Raw genomic sequence first — 20401 nt, forward strand, 5'->3', positions numbered from 1 at the left:
GCAGCTGTCTTTCTTCTCTCTTTTTTCCCTCTGATTTCTCTGTCAGGAGTAATTCAGTAATTCAAGCCCCAAGCCCCAGATGGTACTTCCTAACTTCTCTTGTCTTTTAAAACACCGCCCACCTAATAAGTAGCTTTGTCCCAAAGCCTTTGTTATATTTTTAAAAATTTGTATGGTTTACTGCATGCATTTGGGTCACATGCAGATTCCACATACTCTTTATTATCAATATATTTCTCCTTTTATAGCCCATCAGACATCTTTCCTAATGCATGTAGTAAGGTTTTACAGTTGTCTGTCTCTAAAATGGCTGTCCTGAGAAATTCCACTTCACAAGTCAGTTGGTAGTGCTTGATTTCAAAGATAGCATTAAGTATTTCAGTTCTACTCTGAGAAGGCAGCTGCCTTTGTTTTGCTGCTTTTGATATCTAGCAGCCCAGATCTAGCTGTTGGAAACAAGTGGGATTCATGGATTCCTAATTGAATGAAAGAAGAAAGGATATGTACACATCACAATTGCCAAATTACTGAATATAAAACTTGCTATAAGTGAGCATAAATTATAAGCCTTTCAGCCTGGAGAAGGGTTGTTGGTTTTGTTTAAATTTACTAATCCTTTCCTTCTGCTCTCTTTAACTGTACTCTGACTCGTAACAGCAAACCCAAACTCAGACTTGGAAAAGTTTTTCTACGGTGCTTATGTGAATAGAGAGTTTTAAGGTGATTGAGATGCTTTCAGACTGCTTTCTAAAGATTGCTCTCATGCAGATTCAGCAGGTACAAAGACAAACATTCTGGTGGATGCAAGTATGTGCTTGCTTTTCATACTCTTTCAAGAAAATTTTACACATTTACCAAGCCTTGGTTTTCCCAGGTTGCATCACGAGTTCCAGGTAAGCAGTCGTGCTGCTGTATCACACTTCCAAGGAAGAGGAGAGTGTGTCAGGCTGGCTGATACCACTGGCCATCCAGAGGTTGTGCCAGGCTGTACGTGCTGTTGCTGTAGTAACACCATTGGATACGGCCACAACAATGTGTAGGAATGACTGTGCTCTGCACATTTACCATCTTGGAAACTCAGTATTCCCACTTACCCTCTAGGCCTGTGAATGTAAACAGGCTATTTGGGCAAATGCACAATATCCTCTTGTGTATTCTAATGTCCTCTTTCCTGACTTTTTTAGAAGCAGCAGCCCCCTCGTGTAAATGGTTTGAAGTCCCTACAAAGTGTTCTTTAACTTTAAACCCAAGTTCTGGGTCGCACTTGGAAAACATGAATAATGGGTGCCTAGATTTAAAATGTTGCTTAATTTTGTGACAATGGAAATAGTTTTAAGGAATACCTGGAAGCAGCACTTGAAGATCTGGCATATTTTTCAAAGAAATAATTTCAAGTGTGCTCTTAGAGGTAAAGGTGGGAGGCAACAGCTTGCACGGGAAGTGTAAAGGATTAATGTTTTATCCTTCAGATTTAATGAATTTAGTTACTGCAGACCAGCCTGAAATCTTTGCCTCATGTTGGACCTCAGACAGGAAACTTCCCTGCATGAGAACGAGGGCATCTCCATGATAGTGTTTATCTCTAGACATTCTGTTTCTCCCAAGTTTCAGGTAGTGATTATTTTTCCTGAAATGTGATAGCCCCCTGAACTAACATGTTTATATATTTAGAAATACTAAAAGTACTCTGACCACACTTCCAAGAGTGGTCACGTAAAGATAAGTAAAGACCAGAGTGACAGTGCAGTGAGGTGTACTTTTTAAATTTAGTTGATAATACCATGGATGTGAATCTCTGCATGCTCTGGGGTTCTCATGCAACCCACGTGTTGGTGAGGTGACATTCTGCTGATAGCCTGTTATCTCCTCCAGTAATCTCTGGTTGTCTGATAGGCTTTATTTGCATACAGTGCAGTGCATGGGTTCTGTAGAAAGCTGCCCAAGACTTTATTGGTACAATTCTTACAATAAAAACCTTCGTATAGTTAGTACTTGTCTCCTGATTCTAACACGTAACCTTGCTGGAATCAGGCCATGCATAAACACAGCTGTAAGGGATACATCATTGTTTTGCATACACAATGAATAACTATCATGATGCTTCAGCAGACGAGGAAGAAAATATAATGAATGCAAATTGGTGTGGGAATTGGCCCTCTCTCCAAAGAGAGTGGTGTAAGGCTCCTGAGGTCCCAGACCTTGTCACATCTTCCATTGTATCAGATGTGTAGATGATTGTTAGAATAGGAACTTGTTTTATCACAGATTTAATTTATGCCAACATCTCCTGTTTGGATGAGTTATTTTCCTTATCTGTGGTAACAAATATTGTTTCATCTTAACGAATCTCTCTAGTATCTATATCTGTGCAACTTCTGTGTGGGATCTTGGATGTTGTTTAAATCTGTTTCCTAACTAGCACTGAAGAGGTTTCTTGTTCTCAGTAGTATCATATTCTCATATAAAGCAAGATTACATGTGGGGTTTTTTTCTTCATCTCTTGTAGATTGATCTGAAGCCAGGAAGGCTAATAGTAAAATGAACTCCTGTAACATCTAAAGGTGGTTATTGCTCAGGGCTGATTCTTTTTTAGTTCTGAAACCTTAATGACTTTGCTTGTCTTTGAGGTAGCTGTCAAGTTCAAGACAACTGGAAATTTTCCCCTTTAGGCAGTGATAGGAAATAGGATATGGAGTGTATGGTGCCAGTAATAAATTTGTTGCTCAGAAGAAATGGAGTAAGTGCTAGTGCCATGTATCACAAGGCCTGGTCCTCATGATTTCAGCTGGTTTGGAATCAAGTTCTAAATGGAAGGACCTGTGGAGATGGCATGGGGAGCCTGCAGAACTTGTCATGTGGGATGGTTGAAATTTTTGGGGACTGAGTGGGGTATTTGTCATTTTTGTTGGGTTGACTTCTAAGATATTAGACTGTGGGAAAACAAAAAGGATGGTACTTCTGGTTGAGAAGAAAACTGTAGGCAGTCTTGAAGAGACAAGAAGTCTTCATTTAAGAAGCTAATGTACCAAAAAGTCCTGAGATACTGAAGTGAGAAGGTCTGAATCAATGTATGTTGTTTTGTCTAATACAGTACTGTGTCTCTCATCCCTGAATGCTCATTGTGCTTGCAAAGCTTTTCATGGGAAGGAAATTATCCTATCTCTGTGGGAAGCTGTGTGAGAAGTTTTGAACTAGTAAGGGATCTCCTCTGCAGAATGACTGTTACTAAGGACGGGGGCATCTTTTCTTTTTGGTTGCTAATGCAGCTTCCTTTGTCTCCAGGCTTCCTTTGCAATGGAAGAGTAAAGCAGAATTAGCCTCACAGAGGTGACAGCATAGCTAGCAGGCAGGATTGTGTTTTCAGTAGCTGGTTAAAGACTCCTCTCCAGTGAGGAAAAACCTGCCAAGCTTGATCTGTACTTCAGGAATATGAGGATTACCTTGGGGATGGAGCAGCCTGTCCCCTGTTGAGGTGCTAATGTAATGAGGGATGTGATCAAATAGGCCAAGTGTCCCATCTGTTTTACAGTCGTTTGGCTCATTATAGTGGCAACTCGGTGAGGTTGCTGGTTAGGATGCTGTCATTACCCATAAGCAGCAGCTTTTCACCATGTAAGAGACATAAGAAATGCTTGGACAAAAGAAAAAAGACAGAACAGTGGTATGGACTGTAAGGGATGTGGGGAGAAATCTCTCTCATTCCATCTGAAATCCAGTTTTGAAATGCTGGAGTGTTGTTCCTTGCGAAGGAGAAGGGTGAAGCATAGTTGTGAGTTTGGTCACCATCTCTCCTCATTGGCTGGCAGTGTTGTAACAGCCTTGTATATTAGATAGCTGTTGGTGGCTGTCCTTGGGTGATGCTTCCAGCTGCCTGGATTTGGGCCAATGAAGGACTGCCACGAGTCTGCTGAAGGTACACTTGACATCCTTTTTTTGCTAAGAGAGGAAATTGGTTATAAGTTAATTAGGAATTATCTTGTATGATTTATAGGAATATACTGTGTGATTTATGGAAAAACTGTGCTGCGGTGTAGCAGGCTGCTGGTTAGCTGGTCAGACCCCTCCAGTCCCTCTGGGAATAGGGAGTGTTGGTTGGATGCTGATGCTGGATACATAAGGTGTGTGTGTGTGGCTGAACGCTGTGCTGGTGTGTGTCTGTGTTTCTTGAGTAACATTCATACGTGATGTTCTTTGCAAACTGGGCATTCTTTTGTACCTCCTGAAGCTACACTGAAGCTAAGCTGATGCTGTGCTGTGTGGCTGAGGTCTTCTGGAGCAGCTGTAAAGTGGGGAGGGCATACAGCCCTCTCTGTACCTTTTCTGAAAGGAAGAATAAGGACTCTTACCTCTCCTCCTCTCACCGTTGCAAAACATAAGTATCTATGTTAAGATGAGATAATTTAAACTAATCCCTGCTTGGCAGTTTTAGCTAGAACAGTAACCTGCCAGTTGCAATAGGGAACATCTGGATTTAGGGTTTTGGCGCCTATTTATTGCCCTTGTGTAGAAGTCAGATACTATTGGTTTACCCAAAGTAGAAAGTAAATAGCTGATAAGGCAGGGGTGATAAATTTACCTCATGGCATTGTAAAAAGAGATTTGCTTTAGAGAGATGGAAGCATTAGGCTTAGGGTGATATATAATTTTTTGGTGTTTAATATCTAGAAAGAATGGGAATATTTAGTTCTGAGTGTGTACTTCTTCCCTCCTCCAATAACTTAGTTTTTTTTCATTTGGTTGGGAAGATAACTTGAGATTAGTAGGTAAGACTTTTTGTTTGTTTTGTTTGTTTGATTGTTCCCCTGTAGTTTCTGTATCCTCCGACTCTGTCCGGTGTGCTTGAGAGCCCAGAGTGGGTGTATTTTAATACTATTGTTCTGTGCAGCTTCGCTGTCTCCTGGCAGTCTTTAGGGTGCGACTTAGCTGTGAGTTTCCGCAGTGTAAAAGCGAATCACTGAATTCTTCCCGAGGAACAGTCTGGGTACAGGCCAGCTGCTCCTGCTGAAACCAACTTGCAGCTCGAAACGCCTCAAACATCTGCTTCCCCCGACCCCCGGGTGCCGCCAGTCCCGGTCCCGATCCCCCCCTGATCCTCGGATGCCGCCGGCCCCGGTCCCGATCCCCCCCTGATCCCCGGGTGCCGCCGGCCCCGGTCCCGGTCCCCCCGACCGCCGGGTGCTGCCAGCCCCGGTCCCGGTCCCCCAGGCCCCCGGGTGCCGCCGGTCCCGGTCCCGGTCCCGGTCCGCCCCTGTGCTGTGTCTCCATTGGGCCGCCAGAGGGCGCCTGCATCCTGCGCGCCCGCGGAGCAGCAGCGGGCGGTGCCGTGGCGCCCTCTGGCGGTCGCTCTCGGTCTCTGCCGCCCCGCGGCGCCGCTGCCCGTGAGGAGGGTCAGGTCGGAGGGGTTCACCCGTGAGGAGGCAGGGAAAGAGGGGAAGGAAGGTCATGGACTGCCGCGGGACTCAGTTCCTGGGGAAAAAATCCCGTTCCTGTCGCGTTTGGTAAATGCGCACGGTAACGGCCCAAGTGCTGGTCGTTGGGGCTGCTGTGTGCCTCGGGAAGCGCAGGCGGCAGGCATCACAAGCGGCTCCTTCAGTCACCGGCAGTGCGAAGGGGAAAACGGGAAGGTTGTGTTTTAGCAGCTTTTCGTCATGAAAGTTTTGCTCCCTGACCGGTATTTCAGGAATTTCCCAGGAAAAGCTTGTTCGTGCTGTGCTGCGAAAGCAGCAGGAACAGGACATGGCCACAGTCTGGTTGGGGCTCTGAGTGTGACACCAAAAGATCTCACGGGATTTATCTCAGGGCCTGGCACGGCATGGAGGCTCCTTTGGAGCCATCCTGCTTATGCAAACCCCACGTTCTGACCTGTGGTTGTGCCGGGGTGAGCTCTGGTCATTTTACAGAAACCTCGTGAGCTGGTTTCTTGTCATCTGTATCTGCTGTGCACAGTGTGGTGAGAGTGTGGGCACCTGGAGGACTGGAAGGCCTTCTTGCTTATTCCTAGCAGTGAGCTCCTGCTGCCAGAGCATTGAAAGAGAGGCAGGAGGCAGAGATGCTGGATGCTTTATGGATTGTTTTGTCACTTTCTATTCTGACAGCCTGTATCTTTACTAGGGAAATGAGATCCATGAAAGTGACGTGCAGGTATTGTGGAACTTGTGTGATACGGTTACCATATGACACAGCTTATTTACAGATACATAGTAGGGTTTCTGCATGATCAAGCAGGAGCCTTGGTTCAATCTCCTCCTTTATTTCTCCCTGTCTCAGAAGTAATTACTACTTGCTGTATGCATTAAACCATGAGTTTCCTGTCTTGTCAGTCAGTCACTTGAAAAGAGTAAGTGTAACTCAGTTCCTTGGCTCAAGCACATTGTTCCCCTGCAGCAGTTCATTTTCAGGGCTGCTGTTCCCCTTGGCATTTTGCCTCTTCCAGCTCAGTGAGGCCTTGAGAGCACCAGTTTTGTGTAAAAGCCTTCCAAGGAGTGTAGGCTTATTTGTGGTTTCCCTGTAGCAAGCCCAGTTGAGTCCCCAGCAGTCCACCTGCAGGAACCAGCCCTGCTTCTCAAGCCTTTGTCTTAAGACAGTGTTGGATGACAAGGTGATGGTGCAGTAGGGGATCTCTATCGTTATTTGGAATCTAGTGAGCAATGTTCATGTTCTTTTCCTAGGAATTGAATGTAGTGCCTTTGACAATGCCTCTGTGCCCCAGGAATGACACAATATTTCTGTATTTGCTTTCTGCGTGTCCTCACTCACATAGTGCACTGAGTTCATAAAAACCCCAAACCCTTAAAGTTTTATCAATAACGTAAGTTTGTCATCAATCAAGCAGAGATCTTTCTATCTCAAAAACAGAGGCTAGCAGGTGTCCATGCTCTGATGTCATTACAAACACCTGGGCAAACCCTTATTTAAATGTTACACAGATGCCACTGGTTTGTTTCAATCTGCCTGAACAAGAAGCGAGCTCTGTTCTTGTGATTCCTGCTTGGGGAACAAGCCTTAGAAATGTGGTAATTCACTCTCCAGACCTCTGAAAGATGTTATTCTTTCATGAAAGTCAGCTGCAAGGCAGGTGTGTGAGTGGAGTTTTAGTTCTGGTAAACTGACTGGATTTGAAGATAGGAGGTACAAACTTTTTCTAGAGACTTGGAAGGATTTTGTGTATTTTTTTATGTAATGGATGTAAAGCAAGTCTGAGAAGCATACTTTCTAAGTCAGCATTCTTGTTGGTCTTTTATTTCTGTTAATATTACATCTGTTGAGGACTTGCCTGGCTTTCCTGGAGGCACTGCTAAGAAAGCTGGAACATCCTGGTGGCAGCATGCCTGGCTGTGATCAGAGTCCTGATGCTGGTCTCTACCCTGAAGTCTGTCATCTGCACAGAGATAGACTTCCAGGGTTAACTGGGAACACAAAATGAACTGTTCCTCCTCATGGCTCTTTTGGCATCTTCTGTAAGTAAATACATACTTAGGAGAAGAAACCAACAAGCTTTAGAGAGTTCAAAACCTCCCTCTCCCTGCTTCTAGTTTACTGACCCATGTAATGCAACTCCTACGGCCTCTCTGCCTTTCCCTGCCTTGGCTAGTGACTCAAAATCAGGAAAAAAATGCTAATATAAAAATAGAGTGAAGGTGCCAATGGTTGAAAATTGTTATCAGTCTTGAAGAGAAGGAAATCAACTTTGAGAGGTGGGAAGGGCAGGTCAAGCAAACATGGTTTTGGAAAAAACAGTGCTGACTCTCATGGGAGTGTCTTAGCAAGTGTCTTTGAAATGATTTTCTGTTGTTTAAGAAGATACCTTTTAGCTTGTGATGGAATAGAAAAGCTAAAAATGATCCTCAGATGCTCACAGTCCATGTATGTATAAAAATACATACATGGACTGGTTTTATTTGTATTTAGGCCGGTGTCAGAATGTCTGACTGCATGGGAGTGAATAATATTGAAAATGTGCACTGTTCTTCTCTACTGTCTTTTCATTTATCTTTCTAAAATATGTAGATGTATTAATAGTGAAATATTCAGCTTTTTCAGGCCTTTCTTGGCCCAGTTAATGGACTTAGTTGTGGGGTTTCTCTTGGTTGTACAGCTGATGGAGCTGGTGTGGAAATGGGACAGCTGGATGCTGTCCTCAGCCACACCACTGCTCCTGCTGCAGCACAGCCTCTGTCCAGCATAATTTGTGAATAGTTTGGGTTTTTGGTAGCTAAACAAGATGTTAGAAACCTATTGTTTATTTATGGTTTTCCGCGTTTATATTAACTTAAGCTTCAGGCCAAAGTAGACTTTACTGGGAAAAATACATCATTCAGCACATGACTTCTTAGAAGAATGCTCCCTGGACAGGCTATTTTTAGGACTTTTTTTAAAAGGCCATTCTGAGGCAGCGTGATGTTCTCCGCAGAAAACGAAGTTGTAGAATCAAACGCAGAATCTTAGAACTATTTGGGCTGGAAGGGACCTTTAAAGGTCACCTGCCTGTAGGTGCACAACACCGGCTGTCTCCGGCCCCTCGCTTTCAGAAGACAGCTCTTGCTTTTTTCCTGCCCCTCAGGCGGCGGCGGGCAGGGCCTCAGCCCCCTCAGCGCCTGAGGAAGGGGAGGACGACGACACCGTGTGAAGCCTCTCCGGTGAGGTGACCGAGGAGCCGCTCCTCCCCGCGGGCCTCGGGCGGTCCCGCTCCCCGTGCCCGGCCTTGCCTGAGGGGGCGGCGCGGCCTGGCCCGGCCTGGCCCCCGCCGAGCCGAGAGGCGGTGCCGCCCCGCCCGCAGCCACTGCAGTGGGAGCCGGGCGAGGATGGCGGAGGCATCGCCGGCACGGGAGCTCACGCAGAACCCGCTGCAGAAGACATGGGAGCCCTACGACAACGGGCTGCCGGCGGGACACAGCGCCCAGCGCGGCGGTGAGCGGGGCGGAGGGAGCGGGGGCTGCCCGGGCCGCGCTGTCGGAGCCCCGCCGGGGGGCGGCTGTCAGAGGGACCCCCGGGCGGCCGCTCCTCCTCCGGGCCGCAGCGGGTGAGACGGGTCCCGCCCAGCAGCCCCCCGGGGGTGATTCGGTCTCGAACGGGGAATGGGGAACGGAGAACGGGAACGGGGAACGGGGTGCGGAGAAGGCGGAGTGAGGGACCGGGAGGGCCCCGCAGTGACCGAGCCCCTCAGTGCTGAGCCCTTGGGCTGGGGTTTGACGCCTGAAGCAACGGGGAGGAGGGCAGAAAACCCCGAAACTGCCGGATCTGTGCCCAGCTCAGGCAACAGAGCTGCTCTGGGAAGAGTATCTTTTCCCAGGTGCTTTGGTTGGCGTGTTTGGTTTTGTTTTTTTGAACGCTGTGGTTCCGAGCAGCCTTTATATCCACAGGATTCCCCTTGAAGAGAGGCCTAAAAATGTCACTGTATGATTATGTGTTCTTTTTCCTCTAAGGTCAGTGCCGTCTCGGGCCATCTGCTGCGTGAGTTAATGGCTTTCCTTGTTCTGAGGTGCAGCCAACCAGCTCATCAGCCCCTAGAGACTTTGGCTGCGGCGTCCGTAAACCATAGTTTGTTAACAAACTTTGCCTCACGGGTTTTATTTTATTTTCTCCTTACTTAAATAAGTGAGGATGAGTACACGGCAGCTCTGCAGACAACAGGGGCTTTGTCGGGTGGAATTGTTTCTGTTTGTCATGCAAAGAGGCAGCGCTGGCAGAATGAGCTGAGGGCTCTGCTGGGATGGCAGAAGTCCATGGGCTGCTGCCTCTGCTCTCGTCTTGCTTTGGTGCAGCCCCTGGTTAAAAAAAAAAACAAGCACGAACTTTCTTGGTTTCTCCTAGGCAAGCAGGCCTGTGCTTCTGTGTGAAATTAATTACTCCAGCATCTGAAAAATTGGTGTTAAGAGGATGTTGAAAGACGAGGAGGGTTGAAAGTGTGTATAATAGCTCTTGTAAACAGGCCAAGGAGAATGCTTCGTTTTGGCCTTAACGTGGCATCTCTTTTCCAAAGAAAATAACATTTGTTACAGTAGCTTTGACACAGGCACTGAGCTTTACCAAAAAAACCTAAAACGTGAACAACTCAGAACAAAACCCAAGAACAAGGTTGCACATCAGCCACAGGTAATATGGTGACATATGGAGTCGTCTTGGTAGAATTATTTAGCTCCTTTTGACTATAAAAATATATTTCACAGAAGTGTTTTTTGGTAGCATTGTATAATTTTTATTGCCTGAGATCCCTTATGATTGGAAAACCTTTTTGGTTTCCAAAAGCAGATTTGGAAATGTATTTTTTTTAATCCTTCAGCTTGTGCATGTGTTTGCTGTAGCAGCATACCCATCATATGTCTACAGTCATTTGTGATGCATAAGGATTACAAACAGCCTGGAGAGTAGCAGAATTTACTCTTCCTTGATAAAGCAAACTGAGAATGCTTTGTAATTTTTCTTGTACAAGGGGGTTCTTTATCCTCAGACTTCCATGTATGCTGCATCACCCTGATGAGGCAGCGTGACCTGCTGGCTCTGTAACTGTGCTGTGGTAGCTCAGGGTGGACTGCCCAGGTTGGGTCATTTGAGGCAGTGTTGGGTTGAGCAGTTACAGTTCTATGCTTTTGCAGGTAACTGTTAAATGTTACTCTTCAAAAAAATACAAACTCAAGTTGGAAGTGGATTTCTTGTCCTTAAGAGTAGGTTTCCAGTGGAAGCAGTGAAGCTGGTCAGTCTGTTGCCTTCTGAATTCCTAGGCTAAGCAAGATGAGCTCTTTCAGTCTCCTTTGGTTAGGTTTTTATTTTTTCATAAATGCTGGTGACCTTTATCTGCATTACTTTTAGTCTTAATTTATCTTTCTAGAAGGTAGATGAACAGGATTTTGCATGCTTCCAGTTGAGGACTTGGTAGGTTCATCTTCAGAGGGACTTACCTGTGTTTGCTGGTTTTACTGTGATTTTCCTAACAGTTGCAGCAACTGTAATTGTCTAGGGAAGAAGAAATCTGGCTGACTGTGTAAGGGTTTGGTTGTCATGGGGCTTTGAAGAGCTCCCAGAACTCTTCAGGGAGGAGTTCTGATCCGTGGACAGCCTGCTGAGCAGACTGAGCTTTTATAACCTATGAGACCAATAAACAAAGATAACTGTTCTAAATTGCTTACTCAAGTAACACTTGAAGGCAGTAAAAATGCACATTTTTTATGAAGATCTGCCACAGACCTTTCCTGGTCTTTTGTGAAGGGTTTTGTCTGTAAGGCTGCACTAAGCTACTCAGCATTAGATGTTGGACTCTGTCAAGCTCCATGAATCAAATAATGGGCTACAAACATGAGCATAAAAATAAATAGTCAGATATTCTATAGTGAAAGTTTTTTGAGAGACTAGCAGAGGATGTTTGTAGAGCAGTAGATAGATAGTGAACTTCCTGTGGTTAAACATAATTTTTTCCCTCTACTACAGTTAAGGGCTTTTGTTTCCCTAAAGCTGCTGGAATTTGGTCATTCTAATAATCATTTGTTGTTTGTAACAGCAGTATGAATGTACATCAGGTTAAAAAAAAAAAGGATCAAATGAAGATTGTCTTTCCTCTAAAGAACTCTACCCTTTAAGCTCAGGCTGCTTATGTGTATTTGTACTCCCAACCCTGGGAACTGGAGATGGAGAAATGAGTGAGGTAAGGACAACACCCAGCTGTAGCCTGAGGATCAGGGCATATGATGGGATCATCAGTGTTGGCATCAAAGTTGTAGGAAGCAAAAGGTAACCCTGAGCTAGTGGATGGCAGAACTGCTAGGAACAGTTCCTGGCATGAGTCTGGCTAGAGGACAAACATGAATTCTGAATCTCTTTTGCCAAGGTGATTTTAGAAACTGGGAATTAGGAAAAAAAGAGGATAAACAAATTAGAAAGCAATTTGCTTCAGGTATAGAAGTGGGGAGGATGAGTGGAATGATGGGGAACTTGTCCCTGTGGGATGTGAAGAAGGGTAACCAACTATAATCATTGATCAACAGGAAAAATAATGGATTAGCAGTAGTTATGTTGGGTAAGTGATAGGGGGAAACATGTAGGGCTAACCTTGTTTGGAACTTATTGTGGATGAGCCTCTAAATAGGACAGTGATTTCAGAGAGGGTGCCTTGAGTTGAAGGCCATAGAAACAGCAAGAATCCTTCATAAACTTCAGATGACTAACCTTAGCAGCTTGGTACAAAAGGCATCTGATCTGAAAAGTTGACTTAAAAATTTAACAGAGATAAGGAAAAAACAAAATTTCATTTTGGGTGAAAGGAAAGGACAGCTGATAATATGTTGGGTAGTAGGTGAGCTTGAAAAATACCAACTCATGTCTCTGATTTCACAAGATCATGAGAGTTTGAGAGCTGATGAAATGCTGCACAGCTGATCTAGGTTGTTCAGTGTCCCAGTTTGGTTTCACAACATTCTTCTGCATCTTGAGTTATTTCACAATAGAGTCTAAGAGGCAAGAAGTGAACATACAGTTTCTTCTTTTCTTTGACTGCTAAATCTTAGACTTTAGCAGGGCAGACAGATAATTTTACTCTGAGCTGCAACTTGGTGTCTAATAGTGTATAAGAAATCTTTGACTGGGGTGATGACTTTGCTTAAATTGCAATACTTGATTTAATATGCTTCATCATTTGGCTGCTTTCCTTCACTGAGTGGCATGTTGAAGGATTTTTGTGTATTTTGTGTTGCAAGGGGATGCAACACATTTAATTTTGCTGCTGTTTATAAATATGCAGTCTTACAGGCATATATTACAAATATCTATTTTAAAGAAAAGAAACTGGAGTAATGTCATAAAGCATCTTTTGCAAATGAAGGCATATAACCCTGTAAGTGGTGGTGTTCCAAATGTGTATTTTGCTCTAGCAGAATCAGTGCTGGTAGCATGTCCACAGGTAGGGGCTTCTGGAAACCCTTAGGAGTTACATATATGAAGCAGGATTAAAAAAATGAGTTTGTTTTCTTAAGACAAGATTGTGTAGAGAGATTTCTGGAGGTAAACCAGACAATCCAGTGGTAAGGAATTGAGAGAATGCTGCCTTGGCACTGCAGCTTGTGCCTAGATAACTACTTCTGTGCTGCAAGTGGTTTTTCATGTAAAGTAAATGATGGTGAGGTGCTGTGAAAAGGGGAATTGAGCCTCGTGCCATTGCGAAAAGTCTAAATTAAAGGGGCTTTTTAATTTCAGGATTTTAGCTCTATGTAACTTGTGGTTTGTTTGGCTTTTTGTATCCACTTTCTCACGCCAAAATTGCATGAATTTCTTCAAAGGGAGGTCTTGAGACAGACATTTTGAAAACTGTCATTGAAATGAATGTTCCTCCCCACTTGTTGGCAACATTTGGTTGAGAAAACTCTGATTCAGTCAGATAATGTGAAAAATAATTAAATGGTTTTAAACTTTTGAGTATTTGGTACATCCTCAGAACTTCGCATTTTTCTGGTCTTGGTTATTTTACTGACCTAATAAGCAAAATTAAGCCTTGTTAACGATGCAGGATTGTAAGGAAGAAAAAACCCAAACCTGTGTCTGCTGTGCTGAGTCCTGAGTGTCTTGTTGAAAATGTCTTGGCCAGCAAATGTACCTCTGATTTTTACTTCCAAATGCACAGGTGTGTGCTTGTCATGAAGTGCCACCTGTGTAAGTGGCATTAGACTGCAACCAGTGTTAGACATCTAAACCAGGGCACCAAATATTTTTTTGGTGCCCCAGGTTTTTAGATTGTGAGCTGGCAACCTCACGCTGAACCCAAGCACCAGCTATTGGTTTGTACTGAAGAACCATGTGCTGTGTAGGGGTGTTACAGGGCTGTGTCCTGATGTAAAAGCCCAATATTAATGATGGTTGGGATCAGTGGTGGAAGTCCTTTGGGTGTGCTTGGCATCTGTTTTACTGGCATCTCTCCTTAAAGAGGAAAAGCACTTGCTCAGCCTGGCACCTAATCAGGATAGGGCTGCAAATCGTTTGATGGGGATCAGCAGATAATTAATTCCCTTGGTTTCTGCTCTGTGTTCACACACTAAGTAGCCATGCACAGTAATTGGAGTAACAGGTTAGACCCTCGTGTTAAACTCCATGTGTAGGGCTCTATAAAGGCAAATTTGCTGGGGTTTTTTTTTTGTGCTTGCTTTGAGGAAATTTACATGAAAATCCAAGTGATGCTGGACTTGCACAGTAAGTGCTTGGCAGTGGGAGGAAATGTCCCTCTTGCATGTTGTTGTAGTTGTGTTGATCTGGTTTGCTGCTCAGGGAGAAGGTCTGTTACAGAGTGAGGAAGGCAGCAGGACCTGGCCCACTTAGGGGGTTGTTGGTGTCACCTGTGAAACAACCATTTAAGTGGATTGCAGGTTTCTTCTCCTTAATCTTGCAAAAGGGAGTTTTGCATTATCATTATGTTACCAAAAGACAGCTGTTCTTTGAGAAGGCTCAATTCTATGGCTCACCCCAGGTGAAGGGAAGGGGGAAGGAGGAAGAAGAGGTCATCTAGGTATAATGTTAGTTGGTAAATTCTGTCCAGAATGGGCAGCAAAACCATGTTTCAGTTGGCACAGTTCCTTGCAGAGCAGGTGAGTGTGAGGCTGTGTACAGAGCCTTTCTGTACACATCCTGGTTTTCTCTTTTGAAACTCTTACTGCACTACTTATTCTGGAAAATTGTTTAAAAATCGAGCTTGATATTTCAGATGAAGAACCATTCAAATTGGCTTTGAAGAACAGTGTCTTCTCTCAACATTTCTGAGCGCTCAGGATTTTTCCCTTCTCAATATTTTATTGTATTGACCTCAAAAACCTGAAGCAAACCTGTTAAACTTACTTTACTTAAAAAGTGTACTCTTTGCACTTCATAGACTGTTTTTCGTGACGTTCCTTCCTTCTCTTGGGGAGAAGATTCACAGGCCTGAACTTGGGACAAAAAGGCACAAGAAAATATTGCCCTTTTTGTTTAAGGGCTTCTGCACAGAGGAGTGTACTCTGAGGGCTTTCAGCAGCATCCTTCCATGGGTGTGTTTGGATGTGGCTGCTTTGGCACTTCCCTATAACTTTGGTTGCATGGAGTAGCAGATTCTTTTCCTGGGTTTGAGGTTAGGTAATGTTTTGCCTGCTCTCTCTTATGAAACCTGTTGTAGTTTTAATGTAATTGGGGTTTTGGTTTTGTTTTCTATGTGCTTTTTAAGAGTGCATCTGTTTCAATCTTTCTTGATGTGTTTACTATGCAAAGTAGCTGTGCCAGATTTGTGCAAGTGAGTTTGTGGGATGGGGTTTTGTCAATTCCAGGTTTGAGACTCTTGGGCCATCACAGTGCTTCGTGCAGCAGCTTGGTTATACCTTACAGTGTAATGCTGAGCTTTAGTCTTTTTGAGTGAATTGACTCCTCTGTCAAGACACTGAAGAAATTGATGCACATATGGATTGTATAGGAAGTCATTCCCATTGAAATATGGATGGAGGGAGCCGGTGGTATCTTTGCATCACTTTAATATCTTCTTTCTTTTTAGGCAGTTCCTTGTAGCTGTTGTAGATTCTTGCAAGGTACCCATAGCTTTGTGCCATTAAAATGTTCAAAAGCTTGTCATTTGAAAGGAAATTACTCAAGGTTTTCAGTTTATACATAGAACTTTAACTTCATACAGTGGATTTTTAAATGTAACACTCTGCCTTTGATTAAGAGTATTTCTGTACATGCACCTGTGTATCAGATTATTGTACCTAATTGTATAGAATACTTGTGTTTTATTCCTTATAATCATCAAAGAACAGTCAGAATGAGCTCTGTTTCAGAGAGATTTTTGTGTTAGTATACAAAGGAGCAATGAATAGTGTGTACCATGTCACACTGTAATGTATTAAGCTGCATGTGTGATGCTTGTTTCACTGAATAGCAAAAAAAATTGAGAAGTATTGAGGTCTCTAAAGATTTTAAAACTATCTAAAAATGGTGTACACCTTCTCTTTCCTTTCAATGCAAGCATTGAACCAGGGTACATGGGGTGCAAGATGTCAGTATCTTTCTTTTGGTATTGTTTTGTGTGTCTTAAAACTTGCATACAAATACATAGGTTTGTTGTTTACTGCCTGTATACTTCTCACATGTCCAGGCTTGCACTGCCACTCACTTGTCCTTCCAAAATTCAGCACAGCATTAGGAAACCCAGTTAGGAGCTACACCCAGCTCCTGAGGAGAGCCCCAAAACTGTGAGACACCGTGCATGAGCTGCTTGAGTGGTCACTTCCCCAGAGAGCACACAAACTGTACTTTCCTACCCCCATCTCAGCCTTTGCTTTGTGGGAATACTAATGGTAAATCCTAGTTTTCTTTTTTTCTGTTTCAGTATGTATGACCAATTGCCCTACCCTGATTGTTATGGTGGGGCTCCCAGCAAGAGGGAAAACCTACATCTCGAAGAAGCTGACACGCTATTTAAATTGGATTGGAGTGCCTACAAAAGGTGATGGATTTACTTTTGTTTGCATCAGAAGGACAGCGTGGGTGTTAGGTGTTTTATAAACCTGATTCCCAGTAGTTTTGTTGCCAAGTTTGACTACTTAAAGGCCTTTCTGCCTTGTTAAGCAATAGCGTGCACAGGCTCTCTGTTCTGTTCTAGACGTTAATTAATCAAGTTCTGGTGACTGTTCATTTGCCTCCTTGTTCTGCCAGGTGCCTACATCAACTTTTCACACTTGTTCCTTAACAGTTTGGTTCTTCAGCTGTACTTTTTTTTTTTTTTTTTTCCCCTCTTTCTTTTTGTGGGTGAAAGGGAATCCTGTTTACAAGTGGAAGAGCAGTCAGCACTTCTGGGTTAAAGTTCTGACTTCTCCATCTTCTTTGTGAACTTTGTGCAGTGTGTATTTCTCTGTGTAACTGTTTAACAGCATTTGTGAAATGTTAGAGCTCTTTAAATATTAAAACCTCAAGGAACTGAAGCAACCACTTGTTACCACACTCTTAAGGACTTTATGTTTTGAGTGGGAAAAGATGGTTCAAATGGACTATTCCTGGCTGTTTGTTCTAGTTCCTGAGGTCCCGTGAGCCCAGGTTGACAAGTGAACAAGGCACTTGTTCCAAGTCCATTGGAGGTTCTGAGCAGCTGTCTGCCTTTTCCTCTGTCTCTGTAGAAAAAAAAGATAGTTTTAGTGTACTGTGAGAGATGTATTTCTTAGTAGCTTTAAGAAGTCAAGATGTAGAGTTCTGGTCTATATTTAAGCTACTTTTTGAATCTAGGGTACAGGTTTTTTAGTTGGTGTTTTCTTAACTTCTTAGAAACTTGTCTAATGTTCTTTGTTGAGGTGAGATGTTACAGAGAATACATGACATTGTTTGAGTGTGAGAATTAGCAGGATTTAAACTATCACTTGAGTTTTGACTGTTCTCACACAGTATAATCCTTCTGATGAGCAGTACTGGATGTTTAGGGACTTATCCATTAGGCTGAAGTGGAGTAACAATTCAAATAGCTTAGCCTATATCCAAGCTGATGGAATGTATGTGATGTAACTATGCCTGTATATTAGATATACATCTAACTACTATTGTATATATGTCACTGTGCTGAGCATTTTACTGTGTGAACTTTGGAAAGCAGAAATTTGCTATTGGACAACAAATACGATACCATCCACGTGTGGCTCATGCTTGGTTGTATATACCCCAAATACAGGAAAATAGGTGGGGGTGGTCTGCTGTAATTGTAGGAGTGGTCTTTCCTGTAATTGGTTACAGGAAAAGTTCTGTGGGCTACACTGAGCAGCACATCAGAAAATATATGCACTTATGCTTGATAAAAATTAGGGCACTGCAGCCTAATTTTACAAAACTATCCAACATTAGACTACTATAAAAGCTTCCATCCTAGGTTGCTGGTTAAGGTTTGTCTTTGTTAGAAAGAGTGACTTCAGAATTTCTTGGAAAACCACAAACCCTTCCTGGTTTTGTCATCAGTGATGCAATTTTACAGAAGCTGAAATAAATTTAAAATACTTCACTATCTGAGGGAATAGATGACATGGTGACTGATGTTCCCAGTTGATTGGGACTTAATCAATTGATATATGTTAAGTATTGAGCAGCCCTAACATCTGTTACTTTCTGCCTATTAATCTCTGAACATTAGTGTGTGGTTAGTATAGTAAGTGTTCCTACTCTGAGACAGATGGGTAAAATTGTGGAGAAAAGATAAAATCTTTTGTGGAAAAGATAATTGTCATCTTTTTACCAAGCTGGAGAGTTCAAGAAGTAAAGAGCCCAGTGTTGATGTTTGTTGACTCATTTCAGCCATCAGTTCTGTGCTTTCTTCTATTCCTTCCAAAATCTTCTGTCGTTTAGAATGTGAAATGATTAAAAATACAAAAGACTTTTGTCTGGGCTTTTTGAAGGAAATGAGGTCAATTAGATGCCTGAATAGAATTGTGTTGCAATTTGGTTTTTTAGATACTAAACTTTGGGAAGCTCTTTTGAATAGTTCTGGCTGTGGGGAGCTGTGATACCATTTATCTTTGTGAAACTCTTCCACAGAACTGGATGCTAATAATAAGGACTAAAGATTGTTCCATTAGATAGCACTTTTTCCTTTACTGTGCCCGATTCTCTTGCAGTAAGTATTCTTTTTCAGGAAATTCATTATTTTGATTTTTAAAGGGCTATTTCCTCATAACACTGGCTATCTGAACTACTTGCAGATTCTGTGAACCACCTTTTCATGTAGCCAGCATGGCCAGTGCTCATTGTACCTGTCACAGAATAACCTGGATGATGCTGTAATCCATGTAATACAGTTGACCCCCAAAAACTGCATCAACATTTTTGAGTTCAAGCAAAACTCATCTATTTATTTCCCTATTCTCTGCTCCCAGTCCACAGCAATCCAGATACAGCAGCTGATGGCTGAGCTCTTTTATCCTACGTCTTTTTTCCTTAATTACAACTTGGCCATTTTATCTTCTTTTCCTATTTCCAGAAATGAAGTCTGGCGAGTAGTTCTGTCTTGGCAGCTTCTCAAAAAGAAATCTTAAAAGCTTAGCAGTTCAGCAGAGAAAAACCTATGGATCAGAAATAAGTTAAACATTAATTGCACTTCAGAGACTGACTTTCAGATCTGTTGAATGAAGTTAATTAGCAGACAGTGTAGTTGCATTCTGCATGGCAAACCAGAACTGCCTACCCATAACCCCACATCCAATATTGTGACATGTATGGCCTTAGACATTTTCCTAGGTAAGGAACAAGATTGGTTGGCCCAATTTAGAACTCTTCCTTGCTAAAGTAAGAGCTGTAAGTTTTGGGAGGTACTGTCAGAATATTGTTTCACTGCTCATATACACAGAAGAAGCTAGATTGTTAGTATTCTTTTGTAGTCTACCAAAATAGACTTACAGCTACCCTAAGAAGGAGGAGAAGGGTTTTTTTGTTGTTCAGGCAAACTGGCAGACATAGGCATAGCAATAGAGTCAAGTGACTCCATTGACCTGCAGCCCAAATATTCTTTTGCCATTTCAATGACTTCATGTTTTCTTTGTAGTTAAAACCAAGCACACACACACACCCCAGAACACAAGTAGAAGTATGATACGTTGACTTAGTACAAGCTAAAGTATTTTATCCTTACAGATAGTTTGGTTTCAAAGCTGTCATAACATTTGTCTTCTTCACATCTGAGTACCATCAGTCCCTGCTAACACTGGTTTCCTCTCTGCAGAATTTAATGTTGGTCAATATCGTCGAGATTTGGTGAAAAAATATAAATCTTTTGAATTCTTCCTGCCTGACAATGAAGAAGGCTTGAAAATCAGGAAGTAAGTTTTAAATGTGTTTTGTAATTTGCTCTTAGAGACTGATTTAATTTCTGTGTGCTCAAGAGGACCCTAAAAAGACTGCAGTATGAAATGACAAGGAAAATAAGTTCTATTGGAAGAGGAAAAGTGATTTATTTAGGTTGCTTAAAATCAGCTGTTTCAGATAAAGCTTCAAAAATGTAGAGATAAATACTTAAAATTGATTCCTTTTCAGTAGGCTGTGACTGATTTTATTGCTCCAGATATTCCAGGATATTTTCACTCAAAATAAAATAGTTTTAACAAATAGTTACAATTTTTCTTGACTTCCTGTAAGTTATCAGCTAATAGATGGGACTCTTTCTACTATCTGGTTCCTAAAATGGCATTTCAGAGTTTTGTATGGATCATAAAGAAGGAAAAAAGACAATGTAGCTGCTTTTCTTTTTGGTTTACATACTGGAAATTTTCATCTGGAGTATTTAAAATATATTTTTCATTATCCATTCAAATCAGTGGGGTTGAAACTTTATTATTTTCTCCCTGAAACTGTCCTCTTGGCCACTAAGCAGGTGCTTCATGTGGTTGGTCAGTGCACTCCATCAAAAACTGCTGTTTTGCTAATGCTCTGCAAAGTAAGGTGA

The 20401-nt window shown here is 42.7% G+C and overlaps 1 protein-coding gene across 7 annotated transcripts in view; it reads left to right on the forward strand.

Annotated features, from left to right (window-relative positions):
* Nucleotides 1-20401, forward strand: part of LOC139801437 (6-phosphofructo-2-kinase/fructose-2,6-bisphosphatase 4) — a 51470-nt gene that overhangs the window by 8249 nt on the left and 22820 nt on the right. For 3 of the 7 annotated variants that reach the window (XR_011728201.1, XM_071755654.1, XM_071755652.1), the window contains exons 1-3: nt 8750-8907; nt 16322-16438; nt 19682-19778. Coding sequence is in view for 6 of the 7 variants with exons in the window: in XM_071755654.1 (XP_071611755.1) it covers nt 8802-8907; nt 16322-16438; nt 19682-19778 (320 nt within the window). In the remaining variant the exon portion in view is untranslated. Of the gene's footprint in view, nt 1-3868; nt 3914-8749; nt 8908-16321; nt 16439-19681; nt 19779-20401 lie in introns of those variants that run through there. The other 4 variants (XM_071755656.1, XM_071755657.1, XM_071755655.1 and 1 more) reach the window with 3 other exon arrangements.

Source organism: Heliangelus exortis, chromosome 12 (assembly GCF_036169615.1).
Source record: "Heliangelus exortis chromosome 12, bHelExo1.hap1, whole genome shotgun sequence".
Lineage (NCBI taxonomy): Eukaryota > Metazoa > Chordata > Aves > Apodiformes > Trochilidae > Heliangelus > Heliangelus exortis.